At 41.2% G+C, this 26,642-nt stretch overlaps 1 protein-coding gene across 4 annotated transcripts in view; it reads right to left on the reverse strand.

Annotated features, from left to right (window-relative positions):
- slc20a2 (solute carrier family 20 member 2) overlaps nucleotides 1-26,642 on the reverse strand; it is an 85,845-nt gene that overhangs the window by 13,796 nt on the left and 45,407 nt on the right. For 3 of the 4 annotated variants that reach the window (XM_063069072.1, XM_063069071.1, XM_063069075.1), the window contains exons 2-8: nucleotides 24,721-25,280; nucleotides 15,561-15,701; nucleotides 13,554-13,639; nucleotides 13,364-13,460; nucleotides 11,800-11,919; nucleotides 11,506-11,709; nucleotides 6,085-6,673 (exon numbers count right to left, since the gene is read on the reverse strand). In XM_063069072.1, coding sequence (XP_062925142.1) covers nucleotides 6,085-6,673; nucleotides 11,506-11,709; nucleotides 11,800-11,919; nucleotides 13,364-13,460; nucleotides 13,554-13,639; nucleotides 15,561-15,701; nucleotides 24,721-25,009 — 1,526 coding nt within the window. In that variant the 5' untranslated portion in view covers nucleotides 25,010-25,280. Of the gene's footprint in view, nucleotides 1-6,084; nucleotides 6,674-11,505; nucleotides 11,710-11,799; nucleotides 11,920-13,363; nucleotides 13,461-13,553; nucleotides 13,640-15,560; nucleotides 15,702-24,720; nucleotides 25,281-25,376; nucleotides 25,487-26,642 lie in introns of all 4 variants that reach the window. The other variant, XM_063069073.1, reaches the window with a different exon arrangement.

The following is a 26,642-nucleotide window of genomic DNA, read 5'->3' on the forward strand; positions in this document are numbered from 1 at the left end:
AATGATTAGGAAAATCTGTGCAACCATATTCTGGGCACAATTCCTTCTTTCTACATTTACGATGCAATCCCACTTTTAAAAAAAAAGATATATAAAAATAGTTGATTTTCCTAACGTGATTCCTCAGTTACAAAAACAAGGCAGGATGTAGCTCTGCCAGAACCAGCAATAGCAGCAACCAGGAAGCCCCACCACCCCCCAGCATAAGCTTAACCCACAGGAACTTGTACACCAGCCTGGTGAGTGAGAAGGCTGGGAGTCTATGTGGAGACCAGCTGAGGTGTGGGTGAAGACTACTCGGTGGTTGTTATGAACTGACCGCAGTACTGGTCCTCCACTCCTCCTGTTCATTCCTAAAGCTGACAAGTTTAAAGGGAATTTTCTAAACCTATGAAACAAGTATTCATTGTGCAAGTAGACATTAACCTATTCATTCAAGTTGATTAAAACTTGGAATCTAGGGGTTTAGCAGGGGTTTCTGAACCGTCCAACAACTGGATAATTATACAACTGATAGCAAATCACACCTCTGAGCTGGAGTATCATTTGTTCGTTCTAAGGAAGTAGGCATCATGACAACTATGTTGTTTACTATTAATCTCTGGTGTTTGGTGCCAGGCCACTTCAGAGGGCAAGAAAATGTCAACCACATTGGGTAAGGCTAGAAATAGGTAAGGTGAGGTAAGATGACAGGGTTCCACCCACTAGCGAACCAATTTATTTTCCTCATGAAATCGTACCCTGGTTACACAGCAACTGATATCAGCAATTCCCAGGTCCTTTTGATTTGAAAAATGCACCAACTAGCATTTCTGTCCTCTGAAGTACCAGTTCAAAACATGAACACCTAATGCCAGAACTCGTACAACTAGAGAATGAGTAAGTAAAATCCACCAGCTATTTAGGATAAAGAAGAAACTATTTTGTTTAAAAAAAAAGATTTGGAGTACAGATCTCTTCCTGCTGTTGGTGCTTCATAGCTGAGGGAACCACAGAACATCAAATGATTCCTTCCCCCCCCATCATCCACACCAGGGAACAGGTGATGGTGCTGTAGGGTTGCAATATAAGCAACCACATGTAACAACCATGCTTCTGATGCAGTGCCAGCAAGTATGGTTGGGAACTATGATAGTTATCAACCAAAAGGAATGATATTCACAAATTCGGGACATTCCAAAGTGTTCTATGAAATAATTTTGCTGCTGTTTAAACAGATGTGACATGGGAAGTACAAAAATTAATCCTGCTTAGGCAAAATTTCAAAATCAACTCGAAGGTGGTTAGTTGTTCATTTTGTTTATCATGATGGAAAAAAGAAGTTCACTAGGACTTCAGCAAGCTGCTTCTGGTTCTTCAGTCCCAAGCTGATGAGGGAAGGGAGTGGGGCAGGCATGGGGTTCATGTTTACACAGACACACACACACACACCAGTGAGAGTATTTGTGTTACAAGTACTCAACAGTTGGCTGGAGAAAACACACTACAATTTGACAGCATGTTTTACAAAGGGATCTCAAGCAATTTTAAATTAACCTGCCAGAGTATTTCTCACACACTGCCTTTCCTAGAAGTGTAAGAGAAGATCTTTTCTGCTCATGACTGTAATGAGGCTGGCGTGTTTAAAATGCTGCTAAGTCCAGGCTGCATAAATAGAGCTGTGAGCATGCACAGCACAGATTTGCCCTCTAGAATTTCTCAATAGAGGGCCGATTACATTTCTGACAGTCCTGCATTCCCTTAGCTTGGATAACATGCTCAAGTTTGTGGAGTGTGACTTAAAATTCACAACTTTCCAATCCAATGGCAAATCTGCTACCACCAAACCAGGATCTTAAAATGTGCCAATTAAATAAGGGAAAACTATTAAAACATTTGAGTATGAATCCACAAGTCACTTGAAATGTTTTCATCTCAGCCTTCCATTCTCAAAAAAGAATCAGAACAAATATCAACAGATGTTAACTATTAATTTCAAATAAATCACAGGTTGACAGACACTTTTCAACATTCAGTGTTGAGAAGCAACCCTATCCTTTCCATACATCCAGTTTCTCCCTCCAATCATGTTTCTATACATGTAAAAAGAATGGAAGCAAGAAGCACAGAGTCCCAAAGTTAGAAATGAAGGATGGTAAATGGGCCAAGACTATTCTGCTGCGTGGATTAAATTGCAAGAATTACTGTTTGCAGTTTGGTATTACAAGAGAATATCCGAGTACTAGAAGTAAAGACTTATCAGGACTTAACTGAATCAGCAAATTTGTAGATGACACCAAACTGGGAGGGTGTAGTGGACAGTGAGGAAGCCTATCATGGCTGCAGAGGGATCTGCATTAGCTAGAAAAATGAGCTGAAAAATAGCAGATGAAATTTAATACCGACAAGTGTGAGGTTTTGCACTTTGGCAGGACTAACCAGGGTAAGTTTTACAGTGAATGGCATGGCATTAGTGAGTGTGGTAGAGCAAAGGAATCTGGGAATACAGGTACACAATTCATTGAAAGTGGTGTCACAGGTAGATAGGGTTGTAAAGAAAGCTTTTGGCATATTGGCCTTCATAAATCAATGCACTGAGTACAAGAGATAGGATGTTATGTTGAATTTGTACAAGACGTTGATGAGGCCTAACTTGCAGTATTGTATGCAGTTTTGGTCATCTACCTACAGGAAAGATGTAAATAAGATTGAAAGAGTATAGAGAAAATTTACAAGGATGTTGCTGGGTCTGGAGGATCTGAGTTATAAGGAAAGATTGAATAGGTTAGGACTTTATTCCTTAGAACATAGAAGACTGAGAGGAGATTTGATAAGGTATACAAAATTATAAGGGGTACAGTTCGGGTAAATGTAAGCATGCTTTTTCCACTGAGGTTGGGTGGGACTACAACCAGAGCCTACGGGTGAAGGGTGAAAGGTGAAAAGTTTAAGGGGAACATGAAGGGAAACATCTTCATTCAGAGGGTCATGAGAGTGTGGAACGAGCTGCCAGTGCAAGTGGTGCATGCGAGCTCGATTTCACTGTTTAAGCAAAGTTTGGGTGGGTACGTGGATGGTAGTGGTGTGGAGGGCTATGGTCAGTGCAGGTCATAGGAGCAGGTAGTTTAACTGGTTGGACTAGGTTGCCCGAAGGGCCTGTTTCTATGCTGTACCTCTCTATGACTTTATGAAAACTATTACGAGTATCAAAAGGGATCCTGCTAAAGGGTCTTGGCCCAAAACCTCGAATGTACTCTTTTCCATTGATGCTGCCTGGCCTGCCGAGTTCCTCCAGCATTTTGTGTGTGTTGCTTGGATTTCCAGCATCTGCAGAGTTTCTCTTATTCATCAAAAGAGATCAGACATTTTGAGGGTTCTTCCTCCAGGCATAATGAATATATTCAGCACGGTGGATGAGAAGATAACAGTTGTGGCTGTGGTCAGGGGACAATAATATAAGACTCACAGCATCAGATTATAGGAGGAATCCTTTGGTTCTAGGATGATGAGAATCAATGCCTTGGAGTGCTTGACACAAAATATGTTGAGGGGTTACAGCATAGACACAAAGAGAAGGAATTTAAGGTATACGGTGACAGGAAGGGCAGTGATAAACAGAGTTAGGCTTAGATAGACTATGATCACTGATAAAATAGCTGAATCAAAAAGGTTATAGAGAAATCAGAAGATTATTAGGTAGTAAAGTAATAGGGGGGTTATTCTGGGAAATTAATGTTGAGGGTAAAAGATCAAAGTCATTATCTTAATGATTGGCAGAACAGGCACAGATGACAAATGGCCGACATCTGCTTTGATTTCCAATGAAAAACTTGCTCCTGTGCCGAGGATTCCTGGTAATTTCACACCTACAACAGTGGATCATGTGTGAAATACAAGACCACTATTCACAGACCTGCCAGGTTAGTGATTGGAAAATAACATACAAGGGTGCTTAACAAGAGGCAATAAAGATGAAACTGAAAGTTCATAATTATTTTTACACACTCTCACTCAGGTAAAATAAAAAAACACTTATCCAGGAAGCAGCCAATTAAAGTCAGCATCAAACTCTGCCAGCGACACATGTTTGAACTATATTTAAATTGCCAGCAAGGCATCAATGACCTTGAACAAGAACTCTGCTGAACAGAGAGGTGAAAATGACCGATAAATCTATAATTAGTAACTACTCTACCAGTTTGTCTTCAGTTACGTTTTATACTCTTCCCCTTGGTGTTTCCTTACATAACTTACCTGGAGCTGGTCCTCTCTTGTACTTCAGGGCATTGCAAATACCAAGATCTAGATTAGTACTTCCTGATCCAGAGAGAAATAATAGAACCTGCCATTATTCAGCGCCTTTGCACATTTTTCATATCACTTTAAGATCATTTAGAGCTTGATCATTTTAACACAGGCTTTCACAAATAGTAATGGGATAAACAAGCTTATAACTGGTACTAGCTATAAGAGAATGAAGTGGACAGGACGCTGTGCCCTTCTCTGACACACTGCTGTAGGCTCTTTTAATCAAAAACAGACAAATGAAGCTCAGTTTAAGACTCAACAGAAAAAATAAGGCACAATTAAACGTTCTTCACTGGAATATCATCCTAGATAAACTCCTGACAACCGAAACAAGCCCATCCCATTATTTTTGAACAAAAATTAAGTTGGACATAGTGATTAATGATCCTTCCCCCTTAACTTGAAATAATCTCCCCAGCAGCTCCGTTTTGAATCCTCACACAAATAATCCGAACCTTCAGCACAGGTTGGGAGTAAATGGATCATTAAGGGCCTTTGATGAGCAACGGAAACCATCTTACCTGTAATCGTATTAGTAATGGTCTCCTACATTGGGTAAAGTTGGCCATCCAGTGCAGGAAGAAGGCAGGATTGCTGCACTGCTGCAGTTGCCACCTTTGTCAAGCTGAGGCCCAGCCTTAGTTTGGTGAGAAAATGTCCCCGTGGGTTTGGTCAAGAGAAATTTTCCTAATTCTCCTTTGCTGCTCATCCTGTATCACAACATCTGTTAGCCATTTCACTGCAGTTTGAGGTGTACTGCTCTCCACAAATTTCCTATCCCACACTCCAAAACACAAATGTATATGTGTGGGAAGGGAATGGGGTAGTTTTAAAAATAATTCAGATTAGAATGCCCACATTGAATATAAATACAATAAGCTACTGCATGGAGTTATTTACTATCATTTGAAATAGGAACAAGAATGCTTCCCAAGATGAGTTTTAAGGTGACAAATATTTTAGCCAAAAGTTGACAGAAAATGTATGCTACCATCATGTATAATAGATACAAAGATATTTACAACTTGCTGCTGTTGATGTGTCAATCTTCAGCAAACCTTTGGCACTCCACATGGTTTGGTGGCTGAATTCAGCCAAGAGTGCCTTGCTGAATTACAGCCAAAATAACTAAACCTGCGGTTCCTATAAAATCTACTCAGTTTATTGCAATAATCATAGTTATTCCCTAAGCCACAGTTTGGGACTGGATAAACTTTTTACGCCTAGTTTGTGTGGAACCTTGTCTGAAACACCTTGAAAAGTTAAACTCTGAAATCTTTGCATATGAAAAACACAAATCAGAAGCAACACTAATGGTCAAGATCAATAGGAGAGAGTTCACTGAGTTACTGCAAACTTTCAACTTCAGAAACTAATGCCTGGATGCAAGCATGTCCAAAGGTATGCATAAGGCCTGCCACAACCATGACAGACAGGCAGTGAGTACACTGGTTAAGTTAAACATTATTATCACAAACTTCTATTCAGTTTCTCCATTTTAAAATGGAGCATATTGCTTAATAATGCTGAGACAATCCAATTCTCTTTGCAGCTTAAACTGATAAAAGATCAACACTTTTTACAGCCAAGTTAAGGAGCAGAGGAAGTGACATCGATAGCACAGACAGAGCTAACGTAGATTGAAGGAAAGTTGAAACAAAAGCAGTGATTTGGAAAGCAACAGTCAATGTTACAATCCCACCAAAGCTGCTTCTCAACACCAACCAAGACACACACTAACAAATGCTGAGGAACATAATGAGCTGAAACAAGTCATGGTTTTGAGAGTGAACTTACCTGACATCGTTACCACCATGTGCAAATGATCCGAAGCAAGCAGTGAGGATTTGCAGGAAATGAAAGAGCAGATGAACCTGGGGCTTCTCCTTCTCCTCGCCATCTTCATCCACAACATTGTCTGCTGGTGGCAGGGGGTCCCCCAGCTCACTGGCCAGTTTCAGTTCCACCCCTCCTTCCTCGGCCTCAATCTCTGCTTCAGCTACTGCATTGCAGTAGCTAGAATAACTGTCATAACGAATCCGCTTTTTGGAGTAGGAGGCCACATCATCTACAAGCTTCTCATTGTCTTCCAGCCCCACAAAGTCTGAGGACTTGAAGGCTGTCTGGACAGGCATACCACAAATAGTGGCTGTGTAGCACGTGTAGCTGTTATTGCGGCGGAGAAGTCTATAGGAGTTCTCTGGCTGTGTCCGATCATCGCTGATCCTGTCTAAATGTATTCGGTGCAGGAGATCTTTGTAGAGCCCAGAGTCTTTGTGCACTGTATGGTATACGTGGCCGTCACTTCTTGTATGCCCTTCGAAGTTAAATGTACCATTGGAAAAAGGAGATTTTACGCTGCCATTTGTAAGGGATGCAGCTCTACCTGTAAAAATAAATCACCACATTTCGGGTTAACAGTCAACATTTAGTTTCCAGTCTGGCACAAGTTCCTGGGAATAAAAGAAATTCCCATAAATCAGCTATAACACAAGTGCTGCCACCTTTCCCTGGCAGATAAACGTGTGCCATCAGTAGCTGCTTAACTGCACACACAAGGAGGCAAATGAATTACCAAGCCGACAGAAGATGGTCCATCAACCCATGGGGCACCCTGGGATAGATAACAACTTTACCATCAATCTCTAAACTCCTGAGAATGAAAAGGCCAGGGAGGATGCATTCTAACCTATGACCTGTTGAGTACAATGAAAGTGTGACCAAATCAAGAGTGGACAGTACTGCAGGCCACGGTGGCATTCACGTACAGCTGTAGTATGATGAGCTGCATGCACTTGCACTAACCCCACCAGACACCTGGTGTACAACTGGCTCAGGAGACCACACAACGCTGCACTGATGCTTCAGTGCTCTTCTCCGTTAGTATTTCCAGTGTTTCCTGGGCCTCTTTTACACTATTTCTGGATGGTCCACAAAGGCTGTTTAACGGTTAATTGATTGTTTGGGATTCCAAGAAAGGACCCACTTCCACATCAGGTTATAGATACGTCCCTCCAAGTGTACCACCTATAAATACCTGTTTGTGGATTCAGGAATTCGAGGTATGTTCAAATTGTGTGTTCGCTATAAGGAACCCATTAAAACCCAACACACTCCGCTGCATCCCAACTTGACTCGACTCCCCACAGTCTTCTTAAAATGGCACAGATTCTAATTTGGCCCCACTGAACATTAAGTGATGTCCTATCAGGATCTCCAAAAAGAGCTGATGTGTGCTAGCTTTGTCATAACAAAAGATAGATACCCTCCCTTCTCACTGACACAAGATTGCTACATGAATGATAAAGACCAGCAAGCCAAAAGCAACCATACCTCCCTGTAAATGGACACTGGCAAAGGACACAAGTCACAGCTTAGAGGAAATTTATCAAAATGGGAAATATCAACTGCTAAACAGTTTTGATAAAATGACAATAAAAGTATACTATTTACAGCAAGTCAAAGATAAAAGGGAGAAGCAGAAGTTTTTTTTTACAAAAACATTAAATCAATATGTAATGCCTGCCACAAACACATCCTAAAATACTAAAAGAAAATTAGATAGTTTTGTTAAAAATAATATTGCGAGGTTTATGGATTGTGAAAAATGAGTTTAGATTTGAGTATGCAGTGCAAGCAAATGAGGGAATTTAACATTCATACTTGTGTGACGAGAATACACATAGATTAAGATGTTAGCTGGCCTGGGCTGGCACCAGTGGGATCAGCAGTTGGTCTGCCACCTGTCTTCAGGAGAAAGAGAGATAAGGAAAACAATGGAGCAGCATTTGGAGATGTTAATGAAGGGACGGGAGAGAATAACGGAAGGAGAGCTGTCAAGATCGGCTCCCCCTTTGAACCCTGAACTGTTTGAAGTGATGGACAGGCGATACCCCAGCAGGGGGATAAAAAGGGACAGGTTCGCTAAGGCAAGACACACACGACACCCCGAGGTAACGAGACCCTGGAAGCGGTGCGTCTGCCACAAGTCGGTGGGAAGATTTGGACGGCTGGTCGCGGGATCAAGCCATAGACGTACAGGGTGGAAAGGCACGATCGGCGGGAACCTGGTGTGTGTCCACCCTTGCCTGGGTGCCAGGTTCACCGCAGAGAAACGATCGTATCTGGAAACGGAGGGGTCACGGTCGGTGACCTCAGATGACATCACAAAGGGCTCGCATGAAAGCTGACTGCGAAGAATATCGAAGGTCTGTGTGGAAGCCATTTTGAATATTCATTCGTTTTGCTCTCTCTCTCCTTCCCCCCACTGTCCATCGCCACGGCAGCGATTACTGTGAACTGAACTGAACTAAATTGAACTGAACTTTGCGTCACTTTGAAACTGGTCATTTACCCCTAGACAACGATAGAGCTTGATTGATCCTGTTATCTTAATTCTGTGTACATGTGTGTTTATCATTGCTGAACTGTTGCATTTATTATCCTTTTGATTAGAGTGCTGTGTTGCTTGTTTCTTTAATAAAACTTTCTTAGTTCTAGTAATCCAGACTCCAAGTGAGTGATCCATTTCTGCTGGTTTGGCAACCCAGTTACGGGGTACGTAACACTTGGCATTCATCTAATATAAGACATATCACTGCCCCAAATTTCCATCTCCAAGATATTTCTCAAAGCAGGTTTTTCAATTCTGGTCAGAATTCTGACGCTATGACAGGTATCAAGTTGTAAACTAAAGCAGAGCCTCTACATCCTTTTTGTACATGTTGGACAAAATTTGTGCCAATCCACTAAACTCATGAAATCACCTTGTTTATGCCAGAGTGAAAAGGAAGTAAAGTTACTCATTGAGAGTCTGGCTAGTTCCAGCTTCCCACACAGCTGGTTTCCTCCACAACTGCTTTGGTTAGTAGATAGCTGCTGGATACTGGTTATAAACATAAAACATGTGAAAACGGGTCAGGTGGCATCTAGAAAGCGTAAAATGTGTTACTACTTCAAATCATTGACTTTCTTTTCTCATGACACCACCTTCCACACCAGTGTTTCCAATATTTAGGGTTATTGGCCTTAAATTTGAACAGGTTTTCTCTCCACCGATTCTGCCTGACCAACTGAGTACTTAAAAGAGTCCTCCATTTTTATTTCTTATTTTCATCATTTACCACATTCTATTTTGGATAGAATGGGTTGTTTTACCCCTACAGTTTAAAACTTATATCACAAACATGGATAAGTTTAAATGCAGAAATCAGGCATCCCTGGGGAGGATACACTTTTGCATATTGGGCCTAGGTCATCATTATTTGAATAAAAAGCATGTCCATCCAACAGAATATCTGAAGCACGTACTCAGTTATTAGGCCCAAGTTCAGATGAAGGTAATCATCTTGCAAGATGCATTACTGATTACTTCAAATTTGTGCCAGAAACTGGCAATCTAAAATCATTTCTTATATTCTAGATTGGAGAGCATTGGCTACAAGGAGGTTGGACAAGCTTGCATTGTTTCCGCTGGAAGGCAGCAGGGCAAGGGGTGACAGCTTTGGGTTTTTGTTTGAATTGTATTCTTTCTTGTAAAAATTCTGTATAGTGTATATTTTCCTTGTGAATGCTGCTTATGGAATCACTTGCGCATAGCATCAAATATGTGGTTGTTTCTCAATGCACCTGTGCAGATGTGCACTTGTCCAGAAGACAATTAGTCCACTTTGACCTTGACCTGATTGACATACTGTATACAAAATTATTAGAGGCATTGATACAGGTGATAGTCAGAGGCTTTCTCCAAGGATGGAAATATCAAATACCAGAGTGCACAAGTTCAAGGTGAGAGAGTGAAAGTTTTACAAAGTAAATACTTATTTGGTATAGAGTAGTAGGTGCCTGGAACACACAGACACGCTGCCAGGGGATGAACACTTGTGCGATAAGCAAACATTCCCTCATTCACAATGAATGACGGGGCTTTGGTGAAGAAACTGTTGATTAGGCTTTAGAAGGTACAGAGAGGCATTCTAGAGGTAATGACCTGTGGCTGGGATAATTGATCTCCCACTACAGGAGTGTATTCTCTTTGATGTCTATCGACTTCAGTTGTTATCAGGGAAACTGCCTTTATGCTCTGATATTAAGCAGGCTTTGGCCATTGGTGTGATAAATTCTGGAGCTGAGTGGTCTCTGTAAACCCAGGCTGAGCTATGGTGTGTACTGATCGACAGTGCTATTGACGGCACCTACCATCACTGCTGAAGGCAGTCAATTCATTGGGTGGAAATGAACCTAATCTGCCTTTTGTGAGCAGGATGTACCTGGGCACGTTTTGTCAGATGCCAGTGTGCAAATATACTGGAACAGATTGGCTGAAGGTCCAATTAGCATGTGCTTATACTAAAGCTAGAAAGATGTTAGTTCTCACAACCTTGCTACATCTAGCGGACTCTGGTGGTGACGTGAACCAACTTGGCTGATGAGAGGCTGCTGACGATCTCGGATGGAAACGCATTTGGTACCTCCGACTGAATCTGGTTCAGTGCTTCACCTTGGTCTTTGGCACTCACACGCTGGGTCCCCTTGTTTTTGAGGATACAGATGTTCTCTGATTAGCTGTTTAATTGCTCACCACCATTCACAAACAGATGTTTCCAAATTATAGAGCTCCTATCCAATCTGTTAGCTGTAGCATGGTTGTGGGATCATTTAAAATAATAAATAATGGAACTGAATGAATTTGGCAGAGAAATCTCATATTCATTGTTTCATGTTAGAAAAGACCAGGATGAACAATCTACATGGACATCGTTACTTATAATCCTAAACAGAACTGCATCACCACCCATGCACCCATCCTGAAAACATAGCCAGATTTGCTTTTTAAACTTTTGCTTTTCCAACTATAGTAACAAAAGAAAGTAAAAATGACGGAAGCAGAAAGAGATAGAGTTCATTAAGGGATCTTTGGTGTAGGCTCATGAATGTTCCCCCTTCAAATTTCGGTGTGGAGCCAAGGCAAATTAAAAAAAGATAAGAAATCAACCGTCAAGTTTAGATCCACAAGACCAAAAAGAAATGCAATTTAGGATATTGCTTCAAGTTATTCAGGGGAGTAAAGATGTGCCCACTGTCAATAACAACTCCAATTTATCATTAATGTCAAAGTAGCAACAGAGCCAAGGAACGGAAGATTCCAGCTGAGGTATATTAATGTAATTAGAAGAGACTATCCAGTTTGCCAGCATGCACCAGGTCAGTCTGACTCACCATTTGAAACTCCTGTTGATGCACCAATGACATGGCCATCTGAGGCACCACCACATGCCTCACAGACTCCAGTAGTGAGAGGCAGCATAGACTCATCTGCTGCCTTTGTGCCAGGCAGGTCTTTAAATACTGGCATTTCCTCTTCTTGGCTTTTATCAAGGCTTTCATTCGATATTCTGGACAGTCCTTTCTGCTTTAGTTTACCTGCAAGACAGATGAGGTCATTTTAACTCAAGCAGGACTCAATTTCCCTCCATCAAAAAATATTGTTCATGATTTTAGAGTGGGACTTACCTTCTATTTTCCTCTTCATCCACGGGCAGACTAACAGCCACACCACGAGTGCAGACAGCAGGGCTGCACCAAAGGTGATTAACACCACTGCCCAGATGGGGAGCATGTGTAATCCCAGCACTAGAGGAAAGAAGTACAATCTCGTTGTTCTGTTGAGCTTTCAGTTATCAATGTAAGGGCCCTCTACATTCAGAGATTGAATTTTAAAACCTATAAACACACAATGTACATTCCAGCCTTTGTGCTGAAACCTTAAGCTCCTTACCCCATTACCTTAAACATCAGGAATGACCTACAGCACAACAATGTTCACACATTTTTGATTCAGGAACAGAGAAAGCCTTGCATAAACAAAGGAGAACAAAATCAGCTGTCTCAATTACACCAGCACCACAAGCTTTTTGTGGCAGAGATATTTACGAACCTTCGGTATTATTCAAATACAAAACAGAAACGGATGATATTCGACTGGGAAAAAAATATAAGTGCAACAACTTTTTAAGAGAATAAAAAGATCCAACCCATTTTTTTACTTTGGTACTAAAATTGTTTTTGGGATGGGAGGGGTATTGCTATTGGCGTCTGCCACCTAGTTTAAAAAAAAACACTGGAAAATTTTGGGTTTCAGAAAAGACAACTGGTTGAAACACAAAAGATTGATGAGGATGATTGAAAGGCAGGAGCTCATTATGTGACCCTTCTCCACGTAGTTCTACCCCCTCCACCCCAAGCAGCTGTGTGTCAGAAAGACCCTAGTCCCCTCCTGAATATTTCAATCACACCCAACTCCACACCAAATGCCGGGCACCTCCTCCACCTGTGGCTTATCAATTTGTCTACAACAAATTAGAAGGGCACGGGAATTCTAACGTAGCCCATGAAGTGACAGCTCAAAAATTCTCCTCAGCTGAGCTGCAGTTGTTGCATGGACTGAAACAACTGGAAAATGTTCTGGTTTGTAAATTCCTCTATATTCACCCCATTGAGATATTTTCTAACCAATATTTCCTGATAACAATATTCACATTTAATGTTGGTTAACAAAACTTCCCATCAAATAAAAAACAGAATTTATGTCATTTCTCTGTCATAATTTAAGAAGCCATAGCAGTTTTCTTAGACAACTGACTCATTACTTCTGATAGACCCAAGGCCATTAATTTACACAATGTTTCTCTGTTGCAATGTGTTGCTTAGCTACAAAGCTATCCAGGTATTAAAATATAGACCACAGCCAGTATGAAGCAAGCCTCAACTTCCTGGGTCCTGTTTTTGAGAGCCAATTATGACAAGCACATCAGCACTGATAAAGGATAAAATCATCAGCCGATTATAGCTTGAGAGGTCACCTTTGACTTTTAAAAAAAAAATTTACCATTACTATCACTGAGCTAAAAGTGGTAAAATGTTAATGGGGTGAAATTGACCTTTGTTATTGGTAATAGCTGATTTTACATTATGGTCAATTTTCCTTTCCCAAAACTGGAGACAAGGCAGATGTTCTATTGCTTAAGGTTATTTTCATATCAGTATGAGCTGCAACCAATTTACAAACGGTACTTACGTGGTGCTCCTGTGTACAAGATTGAGAAAGTATTTATCCCTACAGTAGCAGCATAAAAGAGTGGAAGTGCACGTAGGCCATTCGGCACAGGATCTTCCTGCAAAAATGATATGTAATTAGTACGTAAAAAATGGGGGGGGGGGGGCGGTGGGTAGTAACTCACAATAATATCTTTTAAGAAAATACTCACCTTTTTCAAGATGAAGAATCGAATTAGGATAAAGAGCACTCCAGACATGATCCCAGATAGAAGTGGGGAAATGAACCAGGAGGCAACTGTAATGGTAAATCCCACCAAAGACAAAACAAAAATACATCAGAAGTGAAATTGCAATCTACCCAAAAAAAAAAGCTTTAACGGAAAAATACAGTTTTGGGGTGAAATTTGAATTGGACCCTAACCCACATGCAGTCCATCTGATCCTCCCAATGCTAACATTACCCACAATGCCTTAATCCTCGTGCATTATGTGGCAACTTGTCAGGTGTCTTCAGGGAAACTCAATATACTAGTTCACGCATTAACTCCTCAAAAGTGATAATATATGACTTCCCTTTCATAAAGCAATGTTGATTTTGCTTGATTATATCATATATTGTTAAATGACCTACTAATACATGCTTAATAATGGATTCTAGCATCTTAGTCATGCAGTTTTACGGCAGTTTCACGGCACAGAAACAAAGATGCCCATGCTGTCCTTTTCACCCATCCACAATACCCCAATTTGCCCGCATTAGGTATGTATCCTTCTATGCCCTGCCTAAACAAATACTTGCCCAAATGTCTTTTAAACATAGTGACTGTATTGGATTCCACCAACTCCTCTGCCAGCAAGTTCCAGATGTCAACCATTCACGGTGTAAAACACTTTCCTCTCAAATTCTTCTTAAAACTTCTTCTCATCACAAACTGGTCATCTTTTGAACTTCAAAGCATGACTATCAACCCCATTTATGTACCTTGCAATTTTATACATCCCTTTCAGCTCAACCTACAGCCTCCTTAGTTCCAAGAGGAACAAGCAGAACTTATCTACTATCTCCCCATAACTTAAAACTTCTAATCAAACAGCTTCTTGTTCAATCTCCTTTGCAATGTCTCTAGTGCAACTACATCATTCCTATGATGTAGCGACCTGAATTACGACCAATTCTGCAGTTTAACAGTAAATTTGCGGTGTCCCAACATTTATAACTTGACCTATAAAGGCAAGCATGCTATATGCCCTGCTCAAAACTCCATTTACCAGTGTTGCCACTTTCAGGGAACCATGAACTTGAGCCCCAAGGTCTCTCTGTTCATCAACATTCTCCAGTGGCTTACAGTTTACTGTAAATGGCCTACTCCCACTTGACTTACATTTGTCAGGATTAAGTACCAGCTGCCAATCCTCCATCCAACCTTCAATCTGATTTTCATTCTGCCTTAGCCCATCTTCTTTACCATCCAGAACACCTCCAATCTTTGTGTCATTTGTATGCTTACTATTCATTCTTTCTACATTCACACGGCAAACCAAGGCCCCAGCATTGATCCCTGCGTGACATCACACACAGCTTGTACATTTCCAATCACCTTCCACCACTGTATCAAACTAACTGCCCCGGGAATTGTCTACGTTCTTCCACCCATCCTTCTAAAACTGATATCTCAATGCTTAACAATTACAGAATAGGAGGTGCTCAGGAAGTATATAAAATTGGCCTTTGCAAGGTGGATTTAGTAGAAGTTTCTATTTAAGAGGAATGCAGAAATGGTCCAAAGTCAAATGGTAACCGTAAGCCAAGTCACTCAAATTCAGGAGAAATTTCTTTCCTCTGGGTGCTGAGAATATGGAACATAATACCTCACCTAGAAATGGTACACATTGATGAATTTATAAGGAAGTCGGATAGTATGAGGGTGAAAGCACAAGAGGGACGTATGAATAAAAAACAAATTGAAGTGAGGGGAGGTTTTTTCTGGCTCTGAGTTCTGCTGAGTGTTTGTTTGTCATGTAACATTACTAAAGAGCACAAAACTCTAATTGTACTGATCATTCTGAAGAAAAATCAAGAGAATGGTTACACCGTGTATTTGCAGAGAATTACGTCAGAGCAGAAAAATGAGGCAATTAAATAGAAGGGTTGTTAAGTGTTATGAATTGTTGCTTGCGTGCACAATAACCTCATACGAAAGGAGAAGCTCAATTACCGATCTTTACGAGCTGGATCCATTGGACACTATGAGCGCCAATTGAAACAAGTGAGAAACCAATGGTGGCTCCGACAATGCAATGTGTGCCCGAAATTGGAAGCTTCAAAAATGAAGCAATCAGTTGCCAGATCGCAGAACCTAATCAAAAACAAGAAATACAAGATAAAATGCAAGGAATTAAAGTTTGCTGTTCAATGTTGCTTTGCTCCTGCACTCATTATTCTGGCTAAAGAGAACAAGTCAAAATAAACCGAGATCACCAAATCAAGTCACACAAAGGGATTCAAAATTGTGCACTCTTAACAGCAGTGATTACAATTCAAAAAAATAAATTATTAACTGTGGAGTGCTTTGCTCCTGTGGCACTTTGCTTTGCCTATCAGAAAGCATGCATTTACTCTGCAACTACTGACTTTGGAGTCTTTGGAGCTGTGCTTCCATAAATTAACTCATCTATTACCTCATACACCGTCTTTCTCATTTGAAACTCTGTTTATGGGTGTTGAGAGCCCAATGGGAACGAGGTGGAGGACTGATGTCCAGCAATTGGGTTAGCCTTCTTTCAGCAGGAACTTCAGTTGTTGTGAGCAGACGTTTCTTAAGCTGAGGCAACATGAGTAGTCACACTACAAAAAAAACTGTGCGGGGACTAAAGGGAATCTTGGGCACTAAGACCTCCAGTCAAGCAAAGACCATGCAGTCAAAGTTTCACTATCAGCAGCTTTTGGAAAATAACCTGTCAAGATTTAGATAAGAGGTGTGTGGGGGGGGGGGGAAGAGTAAGAGGCGGGCAGGAAGGGGGGGAAAAAAACAAAAAAACTACCAATCTCAATGGTCTCTTTCCCTTCCTAAGCTTCACACCTCCCCAAGGATTATGGTTGTCCTTCAGTGGTGCTTAAACAGATTTGGGAGTTCTAATGCAAACTCCTTCCTTTGCCCACTACTGGAAGAATAGTTGATTTTTTGAATCTAGCAAAAACACAATCATGATTTTTTAAAAATAAAATACAATTATTTTAAAGTTGCTGGTGAACGCAGCAGGCCAAGCAGCATCTATAGGAAGAGGCGCAGTCGACGTTTCAGGCCGAGACCCTTCGTCAGGACTAACTGAAGGAAGAGTGAGTAAGGGATTTGAAAGCTGGAGGGGGAGGGGGAAATGCAAAATGATAGGAGAAGACAGGAGGGGTAGGGATAGAGCCGAGAGCTGGACAGGTGATAGGCAAAAGGGGATACGAGAGGATCATGGGACAGGAGGCCTAGGGAGAAAGACGGGGGGGGGGTGACCCAGAGGATGGGCAAGAGGTATATTCAGAGGGACAGAGGGAGAAAAAGGAGAGTGAGAGAAAGAATGTGTGCATAAAAAGGAGTAACAGCTGGGGTACGAGGGGGAGGTGGGGCCTAGCGGAAGTTAGAGAAGTCAATGTTCATGCCATCAGGTTGGAGGCTACCCAGACGGAATATAAGGTGTTGTTCCTCCAACCTGAGTGTGGCTTCATCCCCTTCTCGCAATTCCTCCGTCTCCGCCGCATCTGCTCTCAGGATGAGGCTTTTCATTCTAGGACGAGGGAGATGTCTTCATTTTTTAAAGAAAGGGGCTTCCCTTCCTCCACTATCAACTCTGCTCTTAAACGCATCTCCTCCATTTCACGTACATCTGCTCTCACTCCATCCTCCCACCACCCCACTAGGAATAGGGTTCCCCTGGTCCTCACCTACCACCCCACCAGCCTCCGGGTCCAACATATTATTCTCCGTAACTTCCGCCACCTCCAACGGGATCCCACCACTAAGCACATCTTTCCCTCCCCCCCTCTCTCTGCATTCCGCAGGGATCGCTCCCTACACAACTCCCTTGTCCATTCGTCCCCCCCATCCCTCCCCACTGATCTCCCTCCTGGCACTTATCCGTGTAAGCGGAACAAGTGCTACACATGCCCTTACACTTCCTCCCTTACCACCATTCAGGGCCCCAAACAGTCCTTCCAGGTGAGGCATCACTTCACCTGTGAGTCGACCGGGGTGATATACTGCGTCCGGTGCTCCCGATGTGGCCTTTTATATATTGGTGAGACCCGACGCAGACTGGGAGACCGCTTTGCTGAACATCTACGCTCTGTCTGCCAGAGAAAGCAGGATCTCCCAGTGGCCACACATTTTAATTCCACATCCCATTCCCATTCTGACATGTCTATCCACGGCCTCCTCTACTGTAAAGATGAAGCCACACTCAGGTTGGAGGAACAACACCTTATATTCCGTCTGGGTAGCCTCCAACCTGATGGCATGAACATTGACTCCTCTAACTTCCGCTAGGCCCCACCTCCCCCTCGTACCCCAGCTGTTACTCCTTTTTATGCACACATTCTTTCTCTCACTCTCCTTTTTCTCCCTCTGTCCCTCTGAATATACCTCTTGCCCATCCTCTGGGTCAAACCCCCCCCCCCCGTCTTTCTCCCTAGGCCTCCTGTCCCATGATCCTCTCGTATCCCCTTTTGCCTATCACCTGTCCAGCTCTCGGCTCTATCCCTCCCCCTCCTGTCTTCTCCTATCATTTTGCATCTCCCACTCCCCCTCCAGCTTTCAAATCCCTTACTCACTCTTCCTTCAGTTAGTCCTGACAAAGGGTCTCGGCCTGAAACGTCGACTGCACCTCTTCCTAGAGATGCTGCTTGGCCTGCTGCGTTCACCAACAACTTTGATGTATGTTGCTTGAATTTCCAGCATCTGCAGAATTCCTGTTGTTTACAATTATTTTATTTCATTTCATAATTCAATCTTTTTTTCTACATGACTGATTTGGAATATGGGATACTGTGATTTAATTGTAATGTAATTCATATTACTTGTATCCTTATGAATTTTGTATTTGTATTCATGCAATTTATATAATATTAATAAAAATACTGAAAGAAAACACAATCAAAAAAAGTATTGAAGTAGTGTACAAAAATGTCTAACTGAAAGTACTGTAGTTTTAATTAAAACTATGCCAACTTTTCCTGTTCCAAGTTGTCTTCCAAGTTGTCTTCCAAATAGGAGTCTCATTTCATGAGAAGAATGACCCGCAGAACTTAAAAAATTAAAAAAAAGGTCCAGGCAATTTTCACTGAAGTCTTAGATAATGCAGTTTGAAATGCAGTTTTAATAACTTGAAGCAAATCTTCAATTTCCCTGTTCTTTTTTTTAAAAAAATAAGAAGATGCAACCCATTCCCATATTTAAGCATACTTACCTGGTGCATTACTAGCAATGTAAAAAGAACAGGTGTTTTTGTTATCCACAAGAATTCAATAATCCATTCCATGCGATGTTGATGCTCCTATAGTGCTATGGAGTTGTGATCTAGTCAGAGCGATCCGTTTCCAGATCAGAATTGTGTGTGACGTGAGTTTTAGATAATCCAGTTGGGTCACGGTGACCTGAGTCAATACTCAGCAGAGTTGCAATGGCTCATTCTTGAGCTGATCTGCTATTTGTTCTTCCCAGCTCATGGAGTTTGTAACCAGGTGATGTTCATTTCACTGCTGTTTGTGATCTCTATGCTTTGCAAGAGTTTGCAATTAAGTGCAAGAACTCTGTTTTGAACTGCACATTTTAAAAAATGTTGAGCACTAAGAATTTTCTTTAAAAAAAAGTGTTTACATTTTTGTCTTATGGCCTAGAACCAACTTTGTTTTTAAATGTCTACTCTTCTCAGACAGCATTTTTCCCAATGTACGAATACTGCTATATTTAACGCATACCGATCTTCCTATGTGGGTATCCTTGGGGGAAAAAGAGCCAGCATATTTCTCTGCCATTTTCATTTTCCATTTCAATTGTAATGCTCAGTGTTAACTACTAGATGGACATCAGCCATGATCATATTGTGTAGAGCAACAGGGATTGAGGGGCCTGGTGGCCTCCTCCTTCTCTCATGTCTTTATCCTCTAGACATATTGCACCATTTATATTATCAGCACGGTTACAATACAGAACTGAGGTGTCTTGACATTTTACCTTCCCAGACAATAATACATGCCACCTCACTTCTGTGCAACGTGAAAGGAAGCTGGGCATTTTACAATGAGTCTTAAAGTGCTGATGTGGCCTCTTCCATTTGGTGATCTTCCTTTAATTCAGAGGGCCAGATGATTCCAGATTAACACAAAATGGCTTTATTGGACAAGAGGTAAAATCGAAATAGAAGCTCCAAGTTTGTCCACTTTTAGAGCAAAATGTTTTACGGGCAAGAATTGAAATGTTAGCCGAACTGAGACCAGACTCAGTGAACATGAAGCAGGGAGAATTTTTTTCCTAGAGAAAAAGGAAATTAAGATATATAACAGAACACATTAAGATTACAAGAGGAGGTGGATAGTATGGACAGTTCCCAGATTGACAGGTCATTACTTTAAAAAGGCCTTTCACAAACAGATCAAGTGAAAATTATGGAAAATTTCTTTACATGAAAATACTAATGAAATGGCATTTGGAGAGGCTGGAGTAAATAGGGGCTTTAGGGGATTAGTATCTGATGAAGAAAGAAGAAAGAAATTAGTAGGTTATAGGGCAAGGACAGCAGGAATTGGAGAAAGTTTGTGGGCATTAGAAAAGTTGTTAAAATGAATTTTATCTTAGCACAGTGCATATGGCACATGGGCTGACAACGTGCTCCTTCTCAAACACTATTTCAAAGTAACAGATATCCACGACAAGTAAGCCAAATACAGCAGATTAGCTGGTTTGGAGAAACAGGTAAAAGAGATGGAGCAAATGGTTTATTGCTTAAAAAAAATCAGTTATGCTACTAAATGAAGAGTCTCACAACATTAGGACTTGATAACATTATGCCAGAAGCATGTTAGGTACGTGGGGGCAGAGAATAAAGTACATGACAAGCTGTTGTTCAAAAAGATCCAAGGAGTCAATAATGGTGAACAAGCAGAACAAGGGTAAATCAATTAAAATTATTCAAGCAATAGGCAGCACAGGAGATTATAAGACTAGATAACACCTTCAAAGGAAAAAAAACGTTAAGATCAGTAGGGGTAGAAAACTGGCATGTACATTTAAATGAATATTTGTCTTATTTATCTATCTTACTGACAGGGAAATATGTATTTAAAAGGCAGTAATAATTGATTGCCTGCCAAAAATAAATTTCTAAAATCAGCCACCCATAAGTTACTGGGAACATCAGGAGAACCAAATCCTCATGGAATAAGAACAACGTTTTGAAAAACTTCCATAAATATGGCGGCTGCACTGAACAGTAGCCAACAATCTGTCACCAGCATGTAGTCTTAAACAAAAATATGCTTAGTGGAGGAGTCACTGTCTCAAACAGCACTTGAGTAATATTTATTCCGAAGGCTTTAAAAGAATATTTATGATGTATAAGAAAAGCCATCCATTATATATTTCCTTTGGGAAAGGAATACAAAGCCCAATGACAGTAATCTGTTTAGAGGCAAAGCTGTGTCATTTCCATCTTATTTTGGTTCTGCTTTAAGATGCCCTTTAAATCAGACTACACTCTTCTTGTTCCACTATCTCCTTTAATGCTGTTGTGTCAAATTCTGATCACTTCTGTCAAACATCTTTAGACATTTCACTATATTAATGTATCACATAATTTGTAAATACTGCTCCTTTTCAGAACAAGAGCTCTTCAAGAAAGCATGCATATAAGCAGGAATTTGAAATAGTCACCACTTATATCTGATGAGGATGATCGGGACAAAGACACACTGCAGCACAGATAAAGGCCTTTTGCCCATCTAGTCCGTGCCGATCTGTTATTCTACTTATTCCCATCAACCTGTACCTCTGCACCCCTCCCATCCAGTACTTACCCAAACCTCTCTTAAATGCTGAAATTCAGACATGTATCCACCATTTCCACTGGAAGCTCATTCCACATTCTCACCATCTTCCAAGCAAAGATCCCCCCCTTATGTCCCCCTAAAATATTTCACCTTTTATCTTTAACCTATAACCTCTAGGTTAAGTCTCATCCAATGTCAGTGGGGGAAAAAAAAAAGCCTGTTTCTTCCTCCAGCATTTTGAGTCTGCTGCTTGTATTTATCCCGTCTATATTCCTCATTATCTTGTATACCTCTATGAAATCTCCCCTCATTCTCCTATGTTCCACGGAGTAATGTCCTAACCTTTTCAACCTTTCCCTATAATTCAGGCCCTTAATTCCCAGCACCATCCTTTTAAATCAAAACAGTTTTCTCTCTGTAGAAGTAGTTAAAGTAAATGAATTGTCAGACAAAATGACAAAAAATCCATTATCTGTTGTCACATTTCCTGACACAGAGGACATAGGAGCCCATTTAATCCTACTAAATCTGCGTCAGCTCACAGATCAGTCACTTCCTCCCTTTAATTTCCTCTGTATCCTATCCTCACCAAATTCACATCGACTAGACTCCTCCCCCCCGCCAGTTCATCCACACACTACCGCTAATTACCAATCCACACGTTTAGGTTGTTGGAAGTAACTAGAATACTCAGAGGAGACATTTGAAGTTGTAGGGAGAATCTGGCAACTCCAGATAAACATTAGAATTGAACATGGATTGTTACAGCTGAGAGATAGCAGCTCTATTTGCTGCAACACTGCAATGGGAATTATGACTAATTAGATTTTATCAATAACAGATAGGCAGGAACACCGGGGAGATCTTTGGAAGCCATAAGTCTAAAGTCCCATGTTTCTCCCTGGCATGTGAAGTAACAAAACATGTCCTAAATTACACATTATCCCAAGTGATTACACCATCTTCACAAAACTGTTCTGATCTTTGGACCTGGATAACTTTCCAGTTTTAATTGTTATAATGAGTCACTTATGTAATTCTCTTGCAAACAATAACTATTAGGATGTATTAAGAGGCAAATACTAACTTTAGGAAGTTTCAATGAGATCTACCTGCATTTTACCCTTGCAGAATACTGGTCAGTCTACTTTATTTCTTCTCACATGGCAAGCTTACGATTCATGGAACCAGTCCAGTGAACCTTCTCTGTGCTGCCTCCATAATGAGTACACCATACTTGAGGTGTGGTATAACCATATCCTATAGAATTGAGGCAAGACTTCCTTGTACTTTCTGCACTCAAATCCTCCAATCCCGATGCTCTGCTCTACATGCTGGTTGGCGGGAAGTGACTTATGAACAAGGACACCTTTGAGCATCACTATGCATGAACTGTTACATTTAAAAAATAATCTACTCTTCTCTTTAGTGCAAAGTGGACAACCTCATTTCTCCACTACATTCCATGTGCTATATCCTTGCCTGGTCACTGTTTGTCCATATAACAGATATATGCAGATATTAGAGAGCAGAATACACGAGTGGACAACTACATGAACCAGCGTCTGGGGATTGAAGATGGACAGAGAGCCTGTGCATCTAGGGTCACTGCACATGCAGAGAGATGGTAGCTGAGTGAAACGTTTCTACGGGTTGAACCTGCCTTCATTATCTGCAAAATTCCAATGAGCACCAGGAGACTGGAATGTTCAGATACCAGGTAGGAGATGAAGATTTATTGGAACAATTTCTGGGGTTCTGAGATGGGCCAGGGATCTGCCCCACAGAGGGCAAGTGGCAGTGGACGGTCTCACTCTTAAGAGACCGAGTGTACAGGTAGCAGTTAAAGAGTTAGTCTGGGTGGTGGAAGGGGAGAAGTAACAAAACATCTGCTGGGAGTGAAGGAATAGGGATGGAGATATGAAGAGGAGGGAGTAAGGGAGGGGGATGATGGATGGAAGTTGTTCAGGAAAGTGGGGCAAAAAGTAGAGAAACAGAAGATGGAGTGATAAAAAAAAAGTGATAACCAGATGGTGTACCTATGTATCAGAGCGCATGTGTGCTTCGTGTAAGTGGGTACATGTCAGTACGAAGTCTGTGCAGAGAAACTCGTTTCTCTCCAATCATCTTGAATTGCCTTGTTATTTGACCAGGAACTCTGTCAGGATCATGTGGTAGTGTATGTACAACTGACAACCCACGTTAAAGGAACTTAGATATATGCAACTTCCATTTTCCAGAACATGGAAGTCACCTTCAAGGTGTATCTATGACAAGATGAGCTATGGGGAAGATGTGTTGCACATCACTGAATTTCTAACCACCTGCATTGTCAACAGGATATTGCTTGCAGGATCAACGCTCAATTAGGACTTCCTTCCGGTCAGATTACTTGAAAGTAACTTTACAACTTGCCATGTGAGATTTGAACTGCAATTTTTGGTTTGTTAGAGTAATATATCTTAGCCAAGGACACGGATAAAGGCTCAGTAGGATTTTTACTGAATGGTTTCAGCTGGAGAAATGGGCAAAATGAGGAGGGATGGATATGAAGCAAAATGTTGCAGAATTTGATTTGTATACATGTTACAAAATTAGATGTGCTAGTCGACAATGGTAAACAGCATGAATAATGCCTATCAGAAACATCTAATAAAATACAAACCAGCTCAATTAATTAATAGCTAAAGTTACAATGAGAGAAGCTGCCAATGCTGGAATCTGCAGCAACACACAATCTGTGGGAAGAATGTTGCAGGTCAAGGAGCATGCTGCTCAGCCCAGAGTTCCTCCAGCAGATTGGGTGGTGTTACAGCACAGATGATAAGAAAATGTCTGCATGATGCCCATCTCGCTGTTGTCACTGAACACTAGATCTTGCTCGGAACATTTACCAGCATCCTGCTTCACCATATGGGAGGGTTTAACAAAGTACATTTATGTTTCATGGCCCAGGAAACGTTTCTGGCATCTTTGTGGCAGTTTTACCCGCAACAATTTACTTCTTTGTGATGTAGAGTTGTCAGTCAATGGGTTGAGTTTGTGATAATGCAATTTGTAACAGAAGCTTCAACAAATTAAATTGCTTTCCTTGTACTCCATTCAATTATGCAGAAAGTCCCATTACAGAAAACTCAAGATTATTAAACCAATGATTTCACACTGGTGGTTATCACACACATACTAACAACAGTGATTCTTAAAATAGAAAAACTGTTAGATGCTCCAGTACCAGTTCAGATTGCTCTCCACTCAATGCTTAAAAAGGGAGAGAATTCTCTCTGGTTGATTATTTCCATGGTTTCATTACAAACTCAAAAAAACAGAAAAAGCCAATGACTACTTACCAACCATTGCACTGACTTCACCAGCCATAAGGATATTCTCACTTCCGTTATACAGGTTAACATCGATGATTCCCTTCCGGATGGTTTCTCCAACCTTTGCTCCAAGTAGTGCAGACCCAGCTGTTTCAAAAATGGAAGCCAGGATGCAGGCCTGGCGCAGCGTCACAACCCCAGATCCCACAGCCGTGCCAAAGGAATTGGCCACATCATTCGCACCCACAGAGAAAGCAAGAATGAAGGCTATTATGAAGCCCACTATCACCATCCACAAGTAATTTTCCAGCACCATTTTGGATTTTACGTTTCAAGTATTTGCACTGAAGTGAACTGGAAGAATCACAGACAGACCCACACACAAACACGCACACGCACAACCCAGGCCAAGCTCTGTAAACTGTAGTTTTCTTCCGTAAAAGTGCTTGGTAGTGTTTGGAGATGTTGTACTGCTAACTAATACTTCTCCGGGTAGTGATAACACAGTTTCTTAAGGTTGAAGTTATCAGCAGGTGAATGCATTCCATAGTTAAGTGTCCAGCTCGGTAGACAGGGATGGCCAACTCCTACAACAGAAAAAGATCAACAAAATATTTTATACTGTTGTAATGAAGTGATTGAAAAAAATTATATCCTTTTCATATAATATTGTGAACGTTCACCTTAGAGTAGTAAAGATATGCACAGCCTTACACTGGCTGGATATCAAGTCTTGTTTCCTATCCTATCTCAACTCCACCTTCTGTCCGAGCTAGATAGCCAGTGCTTAAACCTTTGGGTTCATTCAAAGGAAAGTGAGTGGAGAATTAATTGTTTAAGACCACTGTGAAAATACAGAACAGTTATTTGATTTTACTTCAATGTCTATTATATGAATACCATTTGCTTTTCCAAAAGTTAATTTTCCATTTTCTCAGTTAAATATTTGAATATCAGATGCACCTATTAAATAACCATTAAAATTGGTGATAGTAAATTTTAGCAGCTTCTGGCTTTGTTCTTTTTGGGGATGGGGAAAACTGCCATCAGATACAAATGCAAGTCATCTGACCTTGGTAACTATGGGTGTTGGATGGAGGAGAGAGCTGTGTCATGTGGCCTGGCACTGTTTAAATTGTGAGTCCTGATGAAGATTTTCAGCTGGAAATGTTTACTGTTTATTCCCCTCAATTGACACTGCGTGACCTGCTCAGAGGAATAAACAGTCGATGTTTCCAGTTGAGACACCTCATCAGGACATTCCAAATCTGCCAGGTTTCTAGGTTTCATGGCACGGCATATTAGTCCTGTTTCTGTGGCTAATAACTAGCAATACAGGTGTCCCCCGCTTTTCGAACATTCGCTTTACGAAACCTCACTGTTACAAAAGACCTACATTAGTTCCCTGTTTTCGCTAACAGAAGGTGTTTTCACCGTTACGAAAAAAGGTAGCGCGCGCCCCGAGCAGCTGCTCCTCCCCCAGATTCAGAACTGCATTCTCACCGGCATTGCTTAAACACGTGCCTGTGAGCAGCCGTTAGCAGGATGAGTTCTATGGTATCGGAAAAGCCTAAAGGAGCTCGTAAAGGTGTTACACTTAGCGTAAAACTGGGCATAATTAAGCGTTTCGATCGTGGTGAACGAAGCAAAGATAAAGTGAGTTTGGCTTGTGAAAGTTGATGAAGATGTTGAACAGGTTTTGGCACCCCATGACCAAGAACTGATAGATGAAGAGCTGATGCAATCGGAAGAGGAAAGGATAACAATTGAAACTGAATGCAGTAGCGAACGGACCGAAAGTGAAGACGTCCAGGAACTGAATGTGAAGCAACTGCGTGAGATTTTCGCTGCAGTCGACAACAATGATTGCAGAAAAGTACGACTTTAATTTTGAAAGGGTACGTCGGTTTAGGGCATATTTGCAAGATGGTTTGAGTGCTTACAAAGAA

This window comes from Mobula hypostoma, chromosome 16, assembly GCF_963921235.1.
Source record: "Mobula hypostoma chromosome 16, sMobHyp1.1, whole genome shotgun sequence".
NCBI classification, from domain to species: domain Eukaryota; kingdom Metazoa; phylum Chordata; class Chondrichthyes; order Myliobatiformes; family Myliobatidae; genus Mobula; species Mobula hypostoma.